The sequence below is a fragment of the Catharus ustulatus genome, chromosome Z, assembly GCF_009819885.2.
Source record: "Catharus ustulatus isolate bCatUst1 chromosome Z, bCatUst1.pri.v2, whole genome shotgun sequence".
Classification (NCBI taxonomy): Eukaryota; Metazoa; Chordata; class Aves; order Passeriformes; family Turdidae; genus Catharus; species Catharus ustulatus.
The window spans coordinates 27,928,629-27,950,853 of record NC_046262.2 but is presented as its reverse complement, the minus strand read 5'-3'; the positions used below and the strand labels follow the sequence as shown (position 1 = coordinate 27,950,853).

The 22,225-nt window shown below is 39.9% G+C and overlaps 1 protein-coding gene across 7 annotated transcripts in view; it reads left to right on the top strand.

Annotated features, from left to right (window-relative positions):
• The window catches only part of GLIS3 (GLIS family zinc finger 3), a 161,165-nt gene that overhangs the window by 21,103 nt on the left and 117,837 nt on the right, over positions 1-22,225 (top strand). For 5 of the 7 annotated variants that reach the window (XM_033085542.1, XM_033085541.2, XM_033085539.1 and 2 more), the window contains exon 2: positions 18,918-19,125. In XM_033085542.1, coding sequence (XP_032941433.1) covers positions 18,995-19,125 — 131 coding nt within the window. In that variant the 5' untranslated portion in view covers positions 18,918-18,994. Of the gene's footprint in view, positions 1-6,694; positions 6,782-8,789; positions 8,892-18,917; positions 19,126-22,225 lie in introns of those variants that run through there. The other 2 variants (XM_033085537.1, XM_033085540.2) reach the window with 2 other exon arrangements.

Genomic DNA, 22,225 nt, shown 5'->3' with positions numbered 1-22,225 from the left:
AGTATGTGCACATATCCTAATTTTACATGCCACTATTTGTGCAGCACAAATTCAGAATGTGAGATGCAAGCAAATGTCCTTTATTCCTACGTACAGATGACTCACTGTAGCTGTCTAACTTGTAACGAGAAAAACAGTGGCCACTGGTTACTGCTCTGTATTTGTGATAATAGTCTAACCACCGAAGCAAAAACCACATCAGCTGCCTTATTTATAGTACAGTAGGACATGATGCCATATTTCCCCCCATATAAAAAAAACAAACTCCAGCCTGCTGTACATGAAAGGAAATACCTGCATTGTAATAATGTCTATTACCTTTTGTGGAAAACTACTATTTCTTTCGCCTAACTCCAGTTCTGTTGCCTTCTCACTAGCAGTTCCTGCTCCAGGTGCTCTGAGTTATTGCTAATACTCTGTCAGAATCTGTGACTGTTACAAAATACAAAAATGCAGAACTGCAAATTAAAGAAATGTCTCAATATCTGCATAGTGCTATGGTCATACGTCTCCCATACCCGTCACTTGCCTTCTGTATGTGTCTTTTTGTCTGAAATGAACCCTGTCTATGAATGTTGATAAACATTTTCAATATGCTACTGAGTCCAATTGAAAATTTTACAGTTTATCCTTTGCTTTAAGCCTTGTAATTGAATGTGGAAGATGGATTCCTGGCAACAGTGAGTAGTATCAACTCTAAATTAGTGCTTGTGACAGGCATGATAACTCAGTGAAGACTCCAGTTGGTAATTCTCATTTTTCCGAACTGATAGTGCATGTCAGAAGCATCTTTGGGCAAGCGGTCCTTTAGCAGAGGCAGTGAACTCAAATAAGGTGGTAGTCCTTAAAAAGTGTTACTTTTGCTTTTTGGCTGATTGAGGTTTTGTTTCTATCTTCCACCGTCCTTATTGTGCTCTAGTTATTTCCTCATTATTGCTACCTTCTATTTTTAGACTTTTCAAAGGAGTGTTCAAATCCCCTCTCGGTCTCCAACTTCATTATAGAGTGACGAAGAGCTGTGACAGCACTCATGATAAGCAGCTATGTTCTACTGTTAAAAATACATAATTTATATACAGATACAGAAAAACATGCATACAGAGCAGGTACAGCTGCAGTGTGAAATGTCTGCCATGTGAATGAAGTCTTCTTGCACAGCAAGGTAATATGTTTTGTTGATGCAGATTTCATTACTTTGCCTTTGACTTTTGGTAAAACCAATACTAATTGAAATTGTGTGTCAGAGCTGAAAGTGTGTGAAGGGATACCTGTGGGAGGAAGAGGGAGAACAAAGTGTACCTGCCCCATGTTTACTTAACCATAGTAAAACTCTGTCAGCTGGACAAAGGGACTATGCTGCTAATTTCCCTGCTACAAGCCAAGTGGAACACCGAGGACCAAATCTGTGTAAATGACATTCAGGTTACTTGAGAAGCTTTGCAAAGCTGTTCTTCCTGAAGGAGAGACCTGGGAAGTATTGTGCCTCAGAGTTCACAAGTTTCACTTGCAGATGCAGTTCTGATATACCTTCTTTTCTTTACTCATACTTTACTATTGTCTGCCTTTTTCTAGGGCAACACTATAAGGTCAGCCTTGGAGTGTGTGTTGTTGTCCTGTTACTGTGCCCTGAGCAGAGAATAGCCGTGTTACTCTGGTATTGCTTGTTTTTAAACCTTCAGAAGTGGTTGCACTTTGTGTGATCCTGAAGTCTTAATGTGCTGTAGGTGAATTAGAAGGTTTGCTGGCACTTTTGAAAACCTCACTTTACGTTTGCAGAGGCAGAGGTGGGGACTGAGTGCAGTGCAGGTGTAACGAGGAGCTGTAGGTTGGGAGCTGGACTAAGCAGACACTGCTGTTGCAGACATCATGGTAATATCTAGTTGGATTCTTGCACTGCAGAGGGTAGCTGAAGCACCCTGATCTTGGTATTCTCATATCGCCGGCTGATAAACGTGAACTCAGTGCCCTTGGTGTTGGGTGTGGAGGACAAGCAGGGTTTTCTCAGCACTGTTGCCTGTCCCCCTTGGCTTGACTGTGAAAAGAAAATGCACATGAGAACATTTACAGACGGCTCTGTGGTTAAAAAATGTTGTTGAATGTCAAGTCACTAACACCATTTGAGGCATGCAATGCCTTCTATCACTCATTTTATGTGTAATAAGTAACTCAGCAAAACCTCAAGGGGAAAAAAACATGTAAAACTAAGTATTTTTAGCAAAAGGTATGTTTACAACTTGGGGTTTTGATGTGGGGAAGAATATGTTTAGTGTGATCTTTAACTTTTTTTTCCTCACAGCTGATTTTTATAAAAGTAAGTTTATCTTTTATAGGTGTTGATTTATAAGTAGAATTGGGAGTATTTAAGAATACAAGAAATATATATTCCTATTCCTGACAAATAAAAATGCTCTTCAAGAGCTCCAGGCATTAGCCTTATTTTGTACAGTCATTATAGCAAACATCAGGACATTGATTCTGTGCAAACAATAACCATGATTTTTTGCATTTGTTTTATATTCAGTTTTAAGCATTCTGGTTCAAGAAAAATTGTGAATTCCTCAGTCTCTGAGGAGACCTAAAAAGCTTTGTGGTATATTAAACCAGAAAGAAGGAACCCTCATTGATTGGAGAGCCCACATTGACTGGACTGAAAAAAAAAAAAGTACTGCAGAACAAGAACAAATAGTAGTCATGAGCAGTTTCTTTCCACATGATTGCTCCTGTGAATTCCTTCACTGTATACTAACCTATAAGTTCATTAATGGTCAAACTGAATTATTTGAATAGTTCTTTACCCACAGATCTCTAAAATGAGTCTCTGAAATTAGATATTGGAATCTTTTGCAAGGGGTTTGAACATTGAATATAATGATAATAATCTAATTTTCCCTTCATGACTACCTGGCATGTTATAACTTGACTAAGACTTCTTTCTTTCAAAAAATTCATAGAGAAAGAAATTATTTTTTAAGACTTGTAAACTGGAAACCAAGGGGTAAACTTTGGTCCTAACAAAACTTCTCCCAGTAAAGCGACTTTTATTGTTTCTTTAAAATAGAAAAGTTGGGTGTGCCTATTGAGATTTATATGATTTAATTTAAATGTATAAGTTTATTCTGATCATAGCTGTGATCCAGTGCTTTAAATTAAGAATTTACACACCTTTAGTGATGTGAGATAACTTATTTCCAATATTTACATCCCTGCACATGGTTAGGTTGTTGGGTTGTTCATCCTTTTGGCCAACTGCATCGTACCTTTTCAAACTAGTATCACAAAAAATACAGAATCACAGAATTTGCAAGCTTGGGAGAGATCTTGGGAGATCATTTAGTCCAACTCCTCTGCCAAGGCAGGGTCACCCAGAGCAAGTTTCACAGAAACACATCCAGCTGAGCTTTGAATATCTCCACAGTGGGAGACTCTGCAACATTCCTGGGCAGCCTGTTCCAGTGCTCGTGTTGAGGTGGAACTTTATTGTTTATTGTTTAGGGTATTGTTCCTCATCCTGGCATGTGCTTCACTGAAGAGTCTGGCACCATCCTCTTGGCACCCACCTTTGAGATATTTATGTGTATTGATGAGAACTCCTCTGTCCTTTCTTCTCCAGAGAAAAAAGACCCAGCTCCTGCAGTCTTTCCTCATAAGAGAGAGAATTAGAAGAGTAGAAAACATCAAAATGTAGTCATGAAAACTTCAGACTTTACAGATATCTGTTTGAATTGTTAATTTAAGAATGTTTTTTTCTTTTAAAAATCTTGTTCTATGAGCAGAAATGCAACACAATCAGCCTCACATAACAAATAGCTGCTACAGTAATGATGTCATTGTTTCTCAGCAGGTATTGTAGCTGGGTATGGTTAAGAATGCATACATGAAACAAATCATATTATATTTAATCACATAAGCATGTTCCACCACCTGATGGGTACATATATAGAGGGAAAAGTACTATAGACATGTATTCAGCCGAGCCTTCAGGATTCCTCATTTCTTGGGTTTCTTAGGCCAAAACATCATTTTAAAAGAACACCTGCTGATTAAAAGAGCAAAACCTTTATGTGATTAAAACAGAAACTGACTTTTAATTATTCAGAATGAATAAAATGAAAGTATTCATATTCAAAGTTCTTGCTGTTTTCTGAAACCAGTAAGACATCTCTGGTTTTAAAAAAATTACAGTAATTTCATGATTATAAGTCGCATCATTTTGACTAAAATTTTACTCCTAACCCGGAAGTGCGGCTTACACTCAGGAGCGGCCAATATATGAATAAATTTCGGAAATTTCCCAACCCGGAAGTCGGAGCCCGCAGCAGCTGCGAGCCGAGCCGGAGCCCACCCGGCCCTGGGCAGCAGGGCAACGGCAGCGCAGTGGCAGTGCTGCCTGGCTCCGACAAGCGTGACGGTGCTGCCCAGCCCTGGGGAGCGCGGCGGTGCTGCCCGGCCCTGGTGGGCACGGCGGTGCCACCTGGCCCTGGGATACGTAGCGGCAGCACCACTGCCCGGCACCAGAAGCGCGGCAGTGACAGCGGCCGGGCATGCTGCTCTCCTGCTTCCCGGCAGCAGCGGCCAGACACGCCACACTCCCACTTTTTGGCGGCAGCCGCCAGGCATGCTGCTTTCCCGCTTCCCAGTGGCAGTAGCTGGGCAAGCCCCTCCCCCTCTCCCTGGCAACCGCCCCGAGTGGGGCCGAGCCAGTAAACCCCATGATCACGCGATTATGTTACTAATTGGCAACTTTGTGAAAGTTGTGCAAGCGTCCTCGCTGTGCAAAAAAGTGCGGCTTATAATCTGATGCGGCTTATATACGGACAAAGACCTAAACGTTGCCACCACACAGAGCTGCAGCTTATAATCAGGTGCCTTTTGTAATCGTGAAATTGCTGTACTTTCTTTTCTGAAAATCTAAGCCTTACAAAATTCTACAACTACATTATTTCAATAGAAAGCGGAGATTTTAATATCTATTCAATAGAGATACAATTTTTCTCACATATTTTAAACTAAAATCATAATGGGAAAACATTTCTCATTTCAAAATGACAGTGCTTTTAGAAGTAAATTTGAATTCTGCAGTGATGCCTGAAGTCTGGACATTCCCTGGGTAGTGCTTATCCTCCTTATCCCATTGAGCTGGTTCCCCATGTATTTTACTTTTCCAGAGGAGTCTCCTAACATTTATTGGGCTTTTCTACAAGAAGTATACTGTGTCTGTCTGAATGCAGTTAACTTTCTTCGTAGCAACCCATATGGTGCTGGAGTTTGCATTTTTGACCAGTCTTGGTAACAAACCAGTGATAACACACCGATGTTTTGGTTCTTGGTAAGCCGTGCTTGCGCAGTGTCAAGGTTTTCTCTCCATCATCCTACAAGAAAAAGGTCGCTAGGAAGGGGGTGTGGAAGAGGGAGACTGGGAGGGAGCACAACCAAGACACCTGACCCTGACTCACCAGAGGGATATTCCATACTGTATGATGTGCTCAGTCATGAAAGTTGAGCAAAAGGAGGAGGATGTAAGGGCATTTGTGGTAATGGCATTTACCTTACTGAGCAACTGCTGACTAAGTGGCTGGGCACGTGCTTGCTGATGGGAAGTAGTGAACACATTTCTTGCTTTGCTTTGCCTCAGCATGAAGTTTTTGCCTTTTTTAGTAAACTATCCTTATCTTGGCCCAGGAGCTTTTTCCATCTTTTTTTCTCGTGTGCTCTCTGTGCTCTTGTGGGTGCAGGGGGAGAGACCAGCTGGGTGGGCATCTGTCAGCCAGCAACTGTCAACATCTGGGCACTCCCTGAAAATTCTCGCAAAACCAGGTTGCAAATACATACAATAATTTCACGACTATAAGGTGCACACTTTTGACTGAAATTTTCACCCAAAGCTGGAAGTGCGCCTTGTAGTCTGGTGCGTGTTATATATGGGCAAAAGTTTGGAAATTTGCCAACCCGGAAGTGTGAGCCGCGAGCTGCAGGGGAAGCCGGCAGGGCCGTGGCTGCCAGGTGGAGGTGGGGCCGTGAGGCTGCAGATGCCGGGTACAGGTGGGTCCAGGCCCTCGTGGCTGCCAGGTACAGGCGGGCCCGGGGGCCCGCGGCGCCTGGCAGGCATGCCCGGGGACCCATGGAGGTGGCACCGAGCGGCAGCAGGCATAACCCGGCCCCGGGGAAGTGGCACGAAGCAGCGGCGGGCATAGCCCGGCCCCAGGGAAGTGGCACGGAGCGGTGGCAGGCAGAGCCTGGCCCCGGGGAGGTGGCATGGAGCGGCTGCGGGCATAACCTGGCCCTGGGGAGGCGGTGCGGAGTGGCAGCAGGCATGCCCCGGCCCTGCCGGGTGCAGGAGGGCCCGGGGGCCCATGGCTGCCGGGTTGAGGTGGGGCCTCGACCAGCAACCATGAGGGGGCATCTGGGGGCGGATCCTTGCTGCAAAAAAAAGTATGTTTTATAGTCCAGTGCGCCTTATATAATGTTCAAAGTTGCGAAATTTGCCGACTCCCGGAGGTGCGCCTTATAGTCCGGTGCACCTTATGGTTGTGAAATTTCTGTACTCTTTCTTCTCTCAGCCTGCCCATGCCGACCTGATTCTTGAATGTTGCTTGAGGAAGGGAAGCTAATAATATAAAGGGTAAAGTACTATAAGAATTGTTTCGTTTATTCCCTTTTCTTCAATTATAAGGACTTTAAGTCTTCTCTGTTTTAGAGAGAAGTGGATTTCTGATTTGATCTTCTGTAGCCTTTTGGAAGTGGAGTGGACTTTGCTATGCATTTTTGGCATGCAATATGCATTGTAAGTACTTCAAAAGTAAATGTGTTTTTCAACATAGAATTCCATGAACTGTATAATAGATTGTGAATTTCAGCACTATTGGGATACAATGATTTATATACTATTCACATTAACTTCGGGGAATTGCCATCCCTGAGTTTTGGGGAATCAAATCCCTGCAATTTAATGAAAATCACACCAGAATTCTAAAAGAACACACATGAAATTGTATGAGGAATACATGAACGCTTGCATATAGCAGTAGTTTGAAAAATTACCCAAGCAGCTCATAAGGCCAGGTTCCATTTGTAAAAAATTACTTATGTAAAGTAATTTCACGATTACAAGCTGCACTGACTCTAAGCTGCGTCTCTGGGTGTCGGCAACATTTCGTTCTTTGTCCATACATAAGCCGCACCTGATTATAAGCCGCTCTGTCGTTTGCAGTGAGGACCTGCGTGCAACAAAGTTACCAGGTAGTAACAGAATCGTGGGATTGCGGGGTTCACTGGCTTGGCTTGGGCCATGTGAGCTTGGCCTGCTCAGGGCTTGCCGACGGGGCCAAGTGGCCCAGCTCGGCGGGGCTGCTCGGGGCTGGCTGCCGCTGCCACCGGGCTCACTTGTCCCGGCCTGGCGCTGCCCTGCAGTGGCAGGCGGGGATGGAGCCCGCTGGCACCTGTGGCAGTGGCGGCAGGTGGGGATGGAGCCCGCCGGCACCCATGGTGGCGGCAGCAGGAGGGGAAGGAGTCCCCCTGCTCCCATGGCCGCGGCAACAGGAGGGGAAGGAGCCTGCCTGCTCCTGCAGCGGCAGGCGGGGGCGGGAGCCCCCCGCCTCTGCCCTGGGCCGTGGGGATAGCAGCACAGAGCCCCCTGCCTCCCTCCGCCCCCGCGTTGCCGGCACTGAGCCTCCCTTCACCCGCCACGCAACAGAGTAACCAATTTGTAACAATCGCACAATGCCGGGTTTTACTGGCAGGTGCTCGGCACCTCGGCTGCACTTCTGGGGTTGGAAATTTCAGAAAATTTTTCACGTATTAGCCACTCCTAAGTGTAAGCTGCATTTCTGGGGTGGGAGCAAAATTTTAGTCAAAATGGTGCAGCTTATAATTGTGAAATTACTGTACTTCTGAATTTAAGGACACTGACGTTCACTAGAATGATGTCCTTAAAAACCACGTGATCCATTCTGAATATTTTTCTCCTGCCTGTTTAGCACCTTCTCTCTCTCAAACTAATATGAAGGTGGGTACCACTTGGGTTTTTTAGAGGTATGAAGGAGAGATGCACAGCTGGGTTGACCAGCTTCTTGAAAAGATTTCTGTGTCCATCAGGACAATTGTGTGGACTTCCACCCCTTAAGGAAGGTACTCAGCTCAGCAGAGCATGCAAACACTTGCCTTTTTTATGCCTTTGTCTGTGAACACTTCTTTCCGCTGTTCAGATGGCCCTTACAGACACCGTTGCATTGGGATACCACTGTGGTTTCCTGTGTCTTTACCTCAGCCTTACTCAAGAGCCAACTTTGGCTGACAAACTCTGCCTACATGGCAACCTCCTCTTCTCAAAGTAATAGCTGTGGTTAAGACGTCATTCTTTGTAAATCAATTTTGGCAAGGATGACAGCTAAGGGCATGAGCAGAACTGGTATTTAGGGGCCTAAGCCATTCAATTGACCTTAATCCTTCCTCTTATTAGCTTGGCTTTGTGGAAGGTAGATGGACTCACTTTAAAAAGATGAAACAAGCTTTGATTTTGGTCTTTTCTTTTTGTTCACAATGACAAAAGACCTGGGAAACTCTGATTAATTAGTATGGCTTGGGCTGATGAAAAGAATAAAAAATAAAGAATAAAATTGAAAGAAAAATGTCTAAAGCTTTGAGAGAGTGGAAACATGTAGTGTCAATACAGATTTTAAATACTTCTGTCTGTTTGTATTATTTTCCCAGGATTTGCCTCTCATTGACATGAAGAGCTAAGGTGGCAAGGCAAGTAGAGAGTTTTGTTTGGACCACGACGATGCTAATAGTGGCCTCCTCTAAAAGTCAGCTTGAATAATAAGAACCTCTGTAATTCTGTTATTGCAATGTACCTTACTGGCCCCATATTTCACAGAACAAGATTGCATATCAAGGTACTAGTAGAAATTTCCAGAGAATTTGTGGTTATCATGCAGGTAATCATGTGGTAATCATGCAGAGCTTTTAAGGACTAATTTCTCAGTCTAGAAAATGTTTTTCCAAATAACTCTGACATATTCCTATATCCTGAATTCAGAAAATTCATACTATGCATAAGTAAGTAAGCCTTTCTGATAGGACAGATGTTCTCTTAACCTCAGGAATTTGTTTTATGAGTTGCACTTGGCTTTTGGCTTCTACATACTTCTAACTATTAGTTTCATTGGTCTTTATGCTTCCTTAAGGACATGATCTTCTGACTTTATGAATTGAGGACTTTTGGCAAGATAGTTACAGTTACTGGATCCAGGGTATGTTTGAGCTGATTGCTGTGAAGGTGGAACAGTAAAAAATCAGTGTGAGAGCTTTTTAAATGATGAAAATAACATGTGTCAAAATAATTTCCTTGATGAAATACTTTTGTTTCAGCAGAAGTGCTTTTGTTTTCATCGTGTGTGGAAAGAAATTTGCATAATGGTTTCAGATACTGCTACTGTAGCAATTCAGACTTTGCTAGTGTCTGATAGATATGCTTGAAATGTATATATTAGTTAACAAGGTTATCACTTGAAAATACAATTGTATTTTTACTGAGAAGTTTTTCTGAGGTGATAAAATATATTGATACTTAATGAAGCATGAAAGACTTAAATGAACCATGAAAGCAATAGTTAAACTAATTAACTGAGTATAAAGCTTCTTAGAATATGTATGTTATCTGGGCTATATGCTTGTTATTTCTGCCTGGTTAAACTGACAAATAGGATAACATTCTTACTTTTTAGGAGAAACAGCCTTAAACAGTATCTTGTTTTTTGTTGTGTGGGAAAAGAAAAAATGTACTGCTCAAAATCTCAGGGACAATACTGTTTGAAAAACAGTGATGTCCTTGAACAATTGACTTTATCTGGGAAACAGAAATGTACTGAATGTGGCTGCAAGTTACTCAGATTCCTGCTTCCATACTGCAGTTTCTGAAGTTCTTTCCATGTTAACTTTTGTCACTTGTTTGAAATGGGTATCACTATTAAACTGGTTGGTATTTATCTTTTTTTTTTCTTTTTCTTTTTCTTTTTCTTTTTCTTTTTCTTTTTCTTTTTCTTTTTCTTTTTCTTTTTCTTTTTCTTTTTCTTTTTCTTTTTCTTTTTCTTTTTCCTGTTAAAGGAGGAAAGATACATCACTGAGAAAGAGTAGTCAAATAACTTGTATTATTTGTAAAGATTTAGAAAAGGGAGCCTCACGTGGGATTAGAGTGTAATATTAAACAACACCTTTATTGCTTGTTTTTTTGCTGAACTCATGCTGTTACTGGATTGTGACATGCAGCACAGTCTGGCACTGACGTATGATGTGCCAAATAAAGCAAATATGGGCAAAGACGAGGCCTGGCCCACGCTGGAGGTAGAAGGCAATCTTCTTGCTCTTCTCTTCTCTGCTCAGGACTCCTGCATGGATGGTGGCAGGTTTTACTTGGAGGATGTTGTCATAGAGCACCGGAGTTAAGGCAGCCTTCATCTACTGAGAATCTGTCCCCTTACTCTTGGTGCTCTGCTGCATCCCATTTTCTGAGTGAGTAAAGGAGGCAGAACATCTTCCCTTTTCCTGGGGCCTGGAGGAAGGGAAGAGGTCGTCTTCTTCCCATCACTGCCTATGCAGAAAGGCTGACAGGAGAAGCACATATAAGGTGTGCCACAAGGAAGATAGACAGCAGTTCAGTGAGCACAACAAGAAATCAGAAATTACTGTCTGAACAGAGGGTGCAGTGCTGTTCTGATTTGCTTGATATGGAATGATCATGTATCTTTCAAGTAATGGATCTACATGTGCCCAGAGTTACAGATAGCAAAGCTCCTGTGCCGTGTTTTCAAAACCACCAAGAACATTCAGATAACAGAAGTTATCTGAGCATGTTTTTATTAAAGTTGAGGGAAAAGAAAATCAGTAATTAATGGAAAATATTCTAAGAATGTGTTTCTAACATGAATAAAAGCACAAATGTGCAGTGAAGGTTGAACAGTGCTAGAAGCTGTTGTGGCAGATGAAGTGTTACATAGTACAGAGAATTAATTTTTCTAGAGTGTTTTCTTATTGCCGCTCCATAGCTGGCTAGCTTGCAATCAGATAATATCAACAAAGAAGTATTCCAACAAAATTGCTGGAATCAATTAATTTATTCTGCAGATAACTGCAGCACTATTAAACACTGGGCAAAGTTTTTCCCTATTGATTTCATTTGAGTCCAATAACTCATAAAGTGTGAGGAAGTTTTGAAAGTATTATTTTTTGTCTGATTCCCAAGTAATGCCACATGTACAGTAATTTCACGATTATAAGCTGCAACATTTTGACTAAAATTTTGGTCCAAACCCAAAGTGCAGCTTATAATCAGGTGTGGCTTATATATGGACAAAGAACAAAAAGTTGCTGTTTTAGTTTGGAGGACAGGTGTCTGCTGAGAAAGGCAGGAGCTTCTCTTTGAAATGGAGAATGTAAACCCCCTCCCTCCAAATTATTATAATTTTGAAATCAAGGGGCTTTCAGGCAAAGATATGGGAATTAGGAATAACAGTTCTTTTCTAGGGAAATTAAAATAGAAATACAGTACTACAAAGACACAAACTCCAAACCCTGACAAAGTCAGAGTACAACCTGACACCCTGTCAGGCAGGGTGTTGGTAGCAGTCCCATTAAATGGTGGCTTCATCCTCCTGCAGTGACAGATGTGATTCAGTTGAAGCAGTGCTCCTGTAGAAGGTGCAGTTTTCCTGTGGAGGTCCAGTAGTGACGTGGAGAAATCCGGTATTCCTCTGGAGTCCAGTGGAGAAAGGGGCTCCCTTAGTGTCCCAAAACCTCTGTTTTTATCTTGGTAAGAAACGTAGGGCTCTTCCCCCTGGCTGGAGCAACTTCCAATGTGATGCAGTAATTTTTTCAGTCCCACAGTGGGACTCAGTGGGCCATTAGCAGAAAATGACTGGCTGGAGGAAGGATGGGTTGTGAAAAGATAAAGAACAATGCCCCGCCTGGTTTCAATGGATGGCCCATTAGCAGAATATCTGCCATTGAGATAAGGATCACTGCCCCCACCCTCAATAGATGGTGATAGAATAGATACCTTTTATCACACTCTGTATTGTAATGTGCGGCTTATAATCAGGTGCGGCTTATGTATGGACAAAGAATGAAAAGTTGCTGGTACCCGGAAGTGTGGCTTATAATCAGGTGCGTCTTATAATCGTGAAATTACTGTAAGTGAAATTGTAGTCTGTACTCTCACACACATACTGATATATGCTCTGTTTGTTTATTTAAGTCAGATTCAGGCATTAATTCCCCAGTGGCATTGAAGCGGACGGTATCTCCTATTATCTCTAATTCCAATTAAATTATCTTCTATTCTTTCAAAACCTGTAAATTTCCATTTTGATGATAATAATACTTTTGTCTTTGTATGGTGGCAGTATTCTAAGCTGACATAATACTGAAACTTAAAGCATGAAACTTGTGTTTTTTCATCTGGTACTGGTCACCATTCGAATTATATATTGCACTTCTAGTGGAGTTTCTCTTGATTTATACCAGTTATATGATTATGAGGCTTGCACAATATATTAATATTTCAGAAATACAAACAAAATAGGCTAAGTTTGGTAAATAGGAACTGTAAGTAGAAACTAGTACTATGGAAAAGTAGCACAAAACCGAAGATGCAAAGCTATACGTTTTCTGCAATAGAAAAGCACATACCATGTTATCCCAGTAAGGACAAAAGCAGAAGTCATCTAATGTTGCTGATAACAAAAAAGGGAGTTACCCATTGCAGCTAAAACATTTATATTTTAGTTCAGTTAAATATTAACTTGTGTGTGCACTAGTTAACTGATAACGTCTTATGTTTTATGCAAAATAAAAAAACAAAGTAGCTTCCAAAATAACTTTAATAAGTGATAGGTCTTCCTGATATAGATAAAACAGATTCAGAATTGGTATGAGATATTAAAGATGTCTGTACATCTAATAGAAAATCTTTGTTTTGCTGTGTCTGTTCTTTCCTGGAAGTTTCCTGAACCTAACTGTTTCATATTCTTAGTTTAGTCATTACAAGACCACTGTTTTCATTTGTTTAAATTTAGTGGTTAAAGTGTTCCATAGAAGTAGGTGATCTCATTGCTGTCTGCTCTAAACCAGCTAAGTTAATCACCTGTGAGATATTGTTTTCACTGGTCAATTCTGGATAATTTTTTACTTTGGTTCCAGTTGAAGGGAGACATTGTTTTTCATTGTGCTTTGTCAGTCTCTTTTGTATCACAGTAGGGTAGCTGAAAATACATGCTTGTTTACTTCATACAAAGATTGCAAATAGCATTGGAAATTTGTGCAAGTCGATTTACTGAGTGCGCTCTGATAGTGAAAAAGCTGCCTTTACAAGATTCAAAGCATGAAGAATCTTTAAAGTGTGTACACAGTACTTTCTCTTAATACCATGCTGTCATAAAATTCTGTTTAGTATATTTTCTTGAGATTATTTTTATTGATTATAAAGATTAGGCCTTTGTAAGCAGTTAAGAACACGGGCACATCCAATACTAGTCAGATTAATGGTGTGTCTAACTCAGTGTTCAGAGTGGACACTGACAGAGGATTTGGAGAAAATTTGTTACTAAAAAGTCATTGTTGATTGTGTTAAGGAAACCGTAAGCTATGATCATAACCATGATGTTAAAAACAGTGAGCTTTTAGACTATTAATTTCAGGATTTTCTCTCTAACTACAGATCCTTGTTTTGTTTTGTTTTGTTTTGTTTTATTTTGTTTTGTTTTGTTTTTAAAGATAATGAATGCTAAGAATCATTGTTTCACTGGCATGTAGTGTCTGTGTGGTGTATTGTAGTTCAGAAACTACAGTATTTTGTAAGACTTGCAACACAAATGATAATTCAGCAACTTTTTGAGTCATAGTTTAATAATTTACTTGTACTCTGAAAAACTCCAGCTTGCATGCCATAAAAAAAGCTCATACCTAATGTACTTGTCACTGAATTTTTGTCTAGCTTACCTGGAAACTTCAAGGTCTTCCAAAAAGATTGGACTCAGGGTTTAATGCTAGTTTGAAGAAGCCCAGATTTCCAGATCGGCAAAGATTTTATTTGATCATATGGTCATAGAAACAAACAACAATATTGTCCCTATCCTGCCTTTTAAAAAATATATATATTTGTTCCCCTTTGAAGCTCCAGTTTAACACACTTAAAGAGCATTCAAAGGGGTCTGATATCCACTGCCCTGCAGCTAGTATATCTGTCTACAGAGCTGCTGTGCAATAATGTAGAAATAATAGAAACAATAGAAATGTTGAAACAATAGAAAAGTGGCTGTTTAGTTTAAGGACAAAGGGACAAGTGCTAGGTCTCTAACAGTCATTAATAATATAACTGAAATTGCTGCAGGGGAAGCCTGAAAACTTCGGCAGGCTCAAGGTGAGAGGGACTGAGATACTACCATCGGGAAGCAAGTCTTCTGTGCAAACATTTGAGTTTTTTGTGTCACCAGCTACTGTGAAGCCCCCGCCCCCCCCCCCCCCCCCCCCCCCCCCCCCCCCCCCCCCCCCCCCCCCCCCCCCCCCCCCCCCCCCCCCCCCCCCCCCCCCCCCCCCCCCACCCCCCAAAAGAAAGGGTGTCAATAACCCTGCAGATATGGTGGCAGACAGTAAAGATATTTGTGGTAGCTGGGGACTGCAACATACAGATTGAAGATTAAATGTGTTGTGAGAAAAGGCCGAATGTGTTTTCAAACAGCCTTGGTGAGTTTAATCTATGTGAAGAATACATTCATACCATCTGCCTTATTCCTTTGGTCTCTATCCTCTTCTTTTTTTGTCTTACATCACCCTTTTTTGCTTGTACGCTTTTCTCCTCATTTTGGTAAATAGAGAGTCCACACAAACCAGAGTGGAAACCCAATACAAGGGAAACATTTAAACCAACCTCTTCCAAAGCTCTTAATGTGTACATTTTCTGTGTACAGCAAATCCCCTAGGGAAATTAACTTTTGCTCTCTTGTTGCAGTTCTTTTATTTCTAGCTGTTGCTCTAACAGTAACAAGGGACAGGTTTTCAGATAGTGATCAGTTAGGAACTAAAGATTTTATTAATCAAAGAGATGTTTGAATTTGATCTGATATTATGTATTTGGTAAGTATATAGTGTCTTTCAGAACACCTAACAATTAAAATTGATTTTGCTTTTATATGTTTTTGCTGACCATGATTTGTATATGGAAAGCATAGTTTACAATTTCAAAGATTTGGTGCAACAGTTTCATTTTTCCCCCTGAGATATTTTGATATGGAGAAGAAGACAAAGAAATTGGTTGATTTTCAGTGAATATCTGATAAAAGAAAATGATTTTTAAATTATATTGATTTCATGTTGCACTCTTCCTCCAAAAAAGTAAGAAAATTGCATAAATAAGAAAATCTCATCTGAAATTCTGTGTATCTAAAGTAACTGTATTTTTCTACATTCTTTGAATGTTCTTCAGAAGATTGCAGTGAAATAATTTTGCATTTCAAGGTTGAGTGGAGCTTAGCTATTAACCAAATATAGAGAATAAACAGGGAAAACAGGCAGCCTACTGAATGAGGAAGTGAATGGATTAAAATATTTCCATAATATTTTTTTACTGTTTCTACTTGTTAACTATTACTGTTATTTGTTGATAAGGAGAGCTTTGGTTCATGTGTTATTATGTTTATTGGAATAAAGTGTCTGCTCTGGTCAGCTGTAACTCTTACTGCAGAACTGATTCTGCCTCCTTAGTTGTTGACTTTATTGAAATGTGACCTGATTTATATCCTAGTATAAAAGAAAAGAAACTACTTATTTTGCTTATTTAAAATATTAGCTTACATATTTTTCATAGAATCTACAGTGTCATTTAAACCCACTGGCATCCTCCTGAGAGTTTCCTGTTTATCTCAGCTGATGTGGATTCAAGGCATTGAGGAGTTTCTGGTTGTTCTTTCAAAATCCTAAAATTTTCAAGCTTTGGGACAATGATACAGGAAACCTGGACTGAGGGCTTCTCTGGCACTCTGGGTGTGTGATGCCAAATGCTAATGCTGAACATAGTAATTCTGACAGCTGACGCTTATCCAGAGGTTTTGATCACGCGTTCTGACAGCTTGCCTTTTAGCAGCAAACTCATGACAGGCCAGATGTCCGTGTTGCCCTATGTATAACTTTATGCTAGTTCAAATATAGTCTGTACTTTAATAATGGGCTTGAAGTCAGCATAAGCTTCCCACCTTGTGTTCAGACTTAGTTCAGCATAGACGGGATTGTATGCTGCTGCCTGATTCAGATCAAATTGATGCTCTTCAGTGACCTGCAGGGTACATACAAGGTATTAATGGTGGTCTTTTGATACATTTATGCCTATATGAAGCAGCTGATGAAATGTTATAGGTTTGCTTTTCACAGCAGCAGCCTTTTACTTTGCTCTTTCAGCCTCTTTCAGTGGAGGGAGCTGATGGTTTATTATTCCATGATAATCTCCCCTGCCTTCTTTTCAGTGGAAGAATTATTATTTTCCTTGTAACAGCAAATGTTTGTCAATGATAAAAGAACAAAACATTTTGCTTCTGTTTCCACATCAGAGAAAAGTCCAGACAACTGTCCACAAGGACTAGAGCCTTGGATAACTTTTTTTTATCATTTCAATAAGACAGTCTCTGTAAATTACTTAATTCCTCGTGTTTCCCTTTCAATGGCTAGCAGCTAGGCTATTTTGGCTCATCATCCTTACCACAATACAGCAAATTGTCTCACCTGCTGTTGGCATCCCTGAGGTACTGTTTATACCAGATAGTAATACCAGACCCTGTAATTGAAAGGGAAACCAGGATGTATTGAGGATGCAACTTTTTCTGTTTAACAGCACTGGTTTGGCACTACTGCCTTTTCTGGTTTTTTTGCTGGCATTTGTTTTTTTCTGACATGAAAGTTTCAAGCAGCTCAGATTGTTCATGAATAAATAGCAATTTCACTGTATTGTGGCAGATTGTTGTTTGAGATGGCACATGGCCTTTCCCTAATGTAAATCTGACAAATGCACAGTCCTTGATATGAAAGCAAATATTATTGTTGAGGCCTTTAAGTGAAGGGTGTTAATGGCATCATCCAAGAAAGGATCAGTATATATTTGGTACATTTTCTCAATGCTAAATAGTAGATTTATGTGTTTTTAAGTATTCCATGCATACATATACACACACATATATATATATATATATATTTTTATATGTGTATACACTCTCCAGGCATTACAACTGTACTTCAGTGTCAAATCCAGTTGGGTTTCCTGCATTGTTATAGTACACTTCCTTTTTATGTATTTGGTGCAGAATGTCTTTGGTTCTACGTACTAAAGGCGCTTTTCCCAAAAATAGCTAACTGAACATTTATGATATATGCACACGTATAGGCATATGATGTTGTATTATTTATTTTTTATAGTGTGAATGGGGCTTGTAAACATTTTATTTCACCTCATCCAGCTTTTTGCTAAGAGGAGTAATGTTCATGTTATTATCAGAGGCAACTTACATTTTTTACTTACAATTCCTACTTGTTACAATTTAATTGTCTGTAACATTATAAAATCAACTGCTGAGTAGCACATTGATTCATCTTTAGTGAGTTCAAAATATGTACTTTCCTGCTTCACAGGAAAGAAATTAGAATAACATCTCTTTTTTAAATTTTTTTAAATTTAATTGAACATCTGTAGTGGGAACAGACAGTAATCCTAGAAGAGCTTAAATGCTTTATTGTGATGTCCACAGTGGAGTTGAGTGCAGAATAAGGAGTTTTCTTTTAATGTTTGTCCTTCGAACGACTTGATCTGGAGGGGATTGAAGGATTTGGGTTTTCTTCCTTTGACTGAGAGAGCCATAAATGCCTTAATGTACTTCTCTCTGCCATCCACAATCCATCTGAAGAATCTGGAGAAAAACTTGTATGAGTTGTATGCCGATATAAAAAATAGATTTAATTTAGGAAAATGGTTTACATTGAAATACTTTTCAGTTTTTGTCCTGATGTTGCTATACTGCTTTGTGGAGCATTCCTCACACAGGGAAGCAGCTAGGAATGTGAATTGTCTAATTATTAATTTCCAGCTGTGATGAGAATTTGCTAGTCCAACAACTTCCATATTATGACCTGCATTTTAACTTTCTAATCTCAGTGTGTTTTAATGGAGACAATCTTGTAAACCGCCGTCTGTGATCTAAATCACAACACAAAGTACACTGAGCATTTTGAAGGCGTGTCCTCGTGGCCAGCTACCTGTTGTGGTTCTGTGTAATAGCCATCAGTTTGAGTCATGGCAGCTGTGATTAGGAGCAGACTGTGGCCTTTAAAGAAAGTCCAGAACACTTCTCAGTTTGATTCAGCTCAGATTCCTCTACCTAGATTGAGCTGGGTTCCAGCTGTAACTCTCTCCTGCTAGTGAAACTGCGTGGCCAGCACTGCAGTCTGTGTGCATATCCCTGGCCTCCTTGCTTTTTGCAAGCTAGTGGTAGGAATGATGGAAGGGCTTGCAATGGATTGCAGCTGCCGGGTTTGGTAGGACTGGGGACATGGTGCTGTTCTGGCAGCCTCCTTGGGTTCTCCCTTCCTGTCTTCTTCATAGAGAGCTGTCCCTCAGCAGAGGGCTCTTTTACCTGGTGCATTCTCTGATGTTTTCTGTCAGGCCTGGTCTTTATGTACTTCAGCACATGTACTTCAGTTTTAAACATGCATATAATTCCCCTGTATTGCTGTTCATGGTTCGAGGAGTTTGCAAAATTCTTGTGTTGGTCCCCTCTTTTGTCCTCATCGGAGGATTCCCATCACTCTCTGGAGTTTGCACAGTGAAGTGAGTTCTGTGCCTCATCCTGGGTTCCTGAGAGATAAATACTAACCTGCTTTGTTTATTTTAGGAGGTCTTGGTAATGGACACAGGTGCAAATCCATTGGAAAAGGCAGCAGCAACAATGCAGTAGTCACCAGCAGTCCCATGACAGTTCAGCAGCTGCGACTTCCTTCACCTTCAGTGAATCAGCTTTCAACAGCATGCAGCCAGATCAACCCTAGCTCACAGAGGTCTATGGATGCTTCTAGCCTCAGTGCTTCTCCATCTGATACAAGGTCCTCAACTACCTTTTTGTATTCAGTACTGTAAGAGGAGGGGGGTCTTAATTCTTCTGTAATTAAAAGGTGACACTTCTGATTATTAAAATCAGAAAATTATTCTCTGTTATGCCACAGGAAAGTGCATTCCATGCAATTTAGTTCAGATAATACTGTTACAGTCATACTGTTTGGATCACTCAAATAATGGGTGAAATTTTGCCGCACCAAATCTGTGTATGATAGGACTTTTATTATTAGATAAAGTCTGTTTTAGAGTCAGAAACTAGATTTTTGTACTGGGTATAGGAAGTGTTATGGAGGATGAAGGCAGAAATAGTCCACACGTTACATCTACACAGAGCTAAGTGTGCCATGTTGGTGCCATTCAAATTACACCAAGGACAGACAAAAAATCCATATATTTCTGCACATGTTCCTCTCTCCTTATCAAATGCTTTTGCTTTCAAATGGTTTGTTTGCATAATTAATCAGATCAATTGTCCTTGAAAATTTGTTCATTTTCCTAGTTCTGTTGAGTAGGTAAAGAAAACTATGACCACTTCCTGTAAATGTTGCGTTTTTATGTCACTACTCCGCAGCTAAATATTTACTAATTAATTTTAAATGCTTAAATAAATTTTAAGATTATGACTTTGATTTTTGTGAACAAACATGAGTTAGAGGAAGACAGATATTTGAGAACCAACCTATAAGTACATTAGGCACATCCCTGGATGTTAAACATACAGTGAGAAGATATTCTAGTGTATTGTTTTGGAATCTACATTCCCATTGCCTACCGAGTTGAAATGCAGTTTCTTATTTACAAAAGAGCACAAGAATTTTTATTCTCAAAGCAGTTTACATTTACTGTGTTGTTTTATTACAAGCCAAGGGACATTCCTGAAATATTTAAAATTGGTACTGTGTAAATGGAATGAAACCTTGCTTTACTTTCAAGATAATTTTTAACATTTCTGTCATTTTAGTTGTGAAGACTGACTCCCTTGGGAAAATTTACAAAAATTAGTTATGCTTCCTATGTAGACATGCCAGGTAGCATCAGATTCTGGTATATAGACCATGGAGGATAAAACCTTCCCCATCTTTTTTGAGTTTCTCCAAAACTTTTTTGAGTATTCAGTTGTGTTGCATGAAACCAGATGTAATACTGCCATTTGCTTTGACACAAGTCAGATAAAGACCTAGGAAAGAGCTTGGCTGGTACATAGAAGACCATGAAAAGAGAGAAAAACACAGTTTTCACTCTTTCATGTTTATATTTAAGATTCTGGATTATACTCTGACTTTGTGGCCTCTGTACACAAGGGAGAATACAATGTAATTGCAAGTAATCTCTTGTAAATGTTAATGAAAGATCTGGTCTGAACTCAAGCTGGTTTAATTTACAATAAACCAATGCACCAATTAATACCATCTGAGCATCTGGCACACTGATAGATCTGGTCTCTCTTTTTCATATTAGGTGTATTTATTTTCCCCCTTTTAGGAAACTACTAGTCACAGTGTAGGCTAAATTTTAAATAAAACTTCATTTTTTTTTTGGGAACTGGAATTTTTATTTAGATACTGAAGTGCTGCAGCTTCTTCAGAATAAGTGGCTCTTACTTACTGTATACTTGAAATTCTGGGCCAACTTTTTATTTTTTTCCTATTATGAGACTCTTTAAAAACAGTTTTTCTTTAGATTCACCGATGGATATGTCCCTTTGTGTTAGGCATTAGTAGCTTTTTGTATGATACTAGTCCTACTATGAATCTGATTAAAATTCTTGTCAGTACAAAAATAGACTTTTTATTGATGCACGATTTCTTTTTCTTTATTCATAAAAGAGAAAATAAAAATTTAAAGAAAAACTGGCAAAACACCCTGCCCTCTCCTTGCACTTTCCAGGTGTGAATATATACATCATAGCATGTAGAAATCAAACCTTACTTACATGTCTTGCTCTGTTGAAAACTGTGGGTCTGTATTTGGGGTGACAACATACTAGCATGAATTAATTGCCCTATAATGACCTGTGCTTTAACAAAGCCCATTGACAACAGCCTAAATCAACTTTTTCACAGTGATCTCTTTAGATCTAAATGGTACACATGACTGACCCGATAGTCTCATTTTTTCTCATTTCTCTCAAAGCAAATTGTAGTCAGCATGCTAACTGTGCTTTTTGTCTGTGGTCTGTTTTGCAAGTGCTGTTTAAACCCTGATGGGGTAACATAAGGTCCATGACAGTACCCTGCACTGACATTGAATCAGAACAGGATGTTTCTTATTCTGATACAGCAGACCAACCGTGTGTTACAAAGCAAGCGCCTTGCGCAAAGGGGCACTTAACTATCTCTCCCGCTGGTAACCACAGCAAGGCTTGCTGCTCTTTTAAGCTACATTTTCCCTGTTTGTGAGCTGTCTTACTGATACAGCACCTGCAAACTACTTCCTCTCTCTCTCAGGTGGTGCCAAGCTTCCCCTCCCATGTCCTTGATCCATCATTGAAATTCCGTGCTTCTTCAAAAGTGTATCATGAAAATAACAAGCCCAAGAATTAATCTGCAAAACATAAGATATAGAGGCTTCTGTGAGATTGCCAGGTTTATCTAGCTACATGGCCAGTTCTTCCTATTGTAAGAGCTCCTCTTATAAAAATAGAAATTTGTTTACTGATAGCACCACTAGCTGGCAGGAAATCCAAGTCTGCCTGACTGTGAACTGGAAACAAAGAAATAAATCCAGTTAACCTTTAGCCAGCATTTACAGCCCTGAATCAGGGACCTTGATGTCCCTTTTATTTCGTTTTCATACCTTTCTGTAGAAAACAATACTTTTAAGGGGCTTTATGTTGAGGATTTTTAAGCTATCCAAAGAATATTTGCAGCATAAAGAAGTTTCATAATATCTCTGTGAAAAATTAATGGTAACAGTGATATTACACTTTTGTGAAAAATTTTGATTGCTGACTTGGAGGCAGATACATCTTCAAATCAAATCTAAGAAACCTTTTCAACCAGTTCTCCTACATTACTCATTTATTTTGTTTGTTTTGTAAAGTTAGGTGTTATCTGTATTTATAAACTTGATATATAAGGTTTCTAT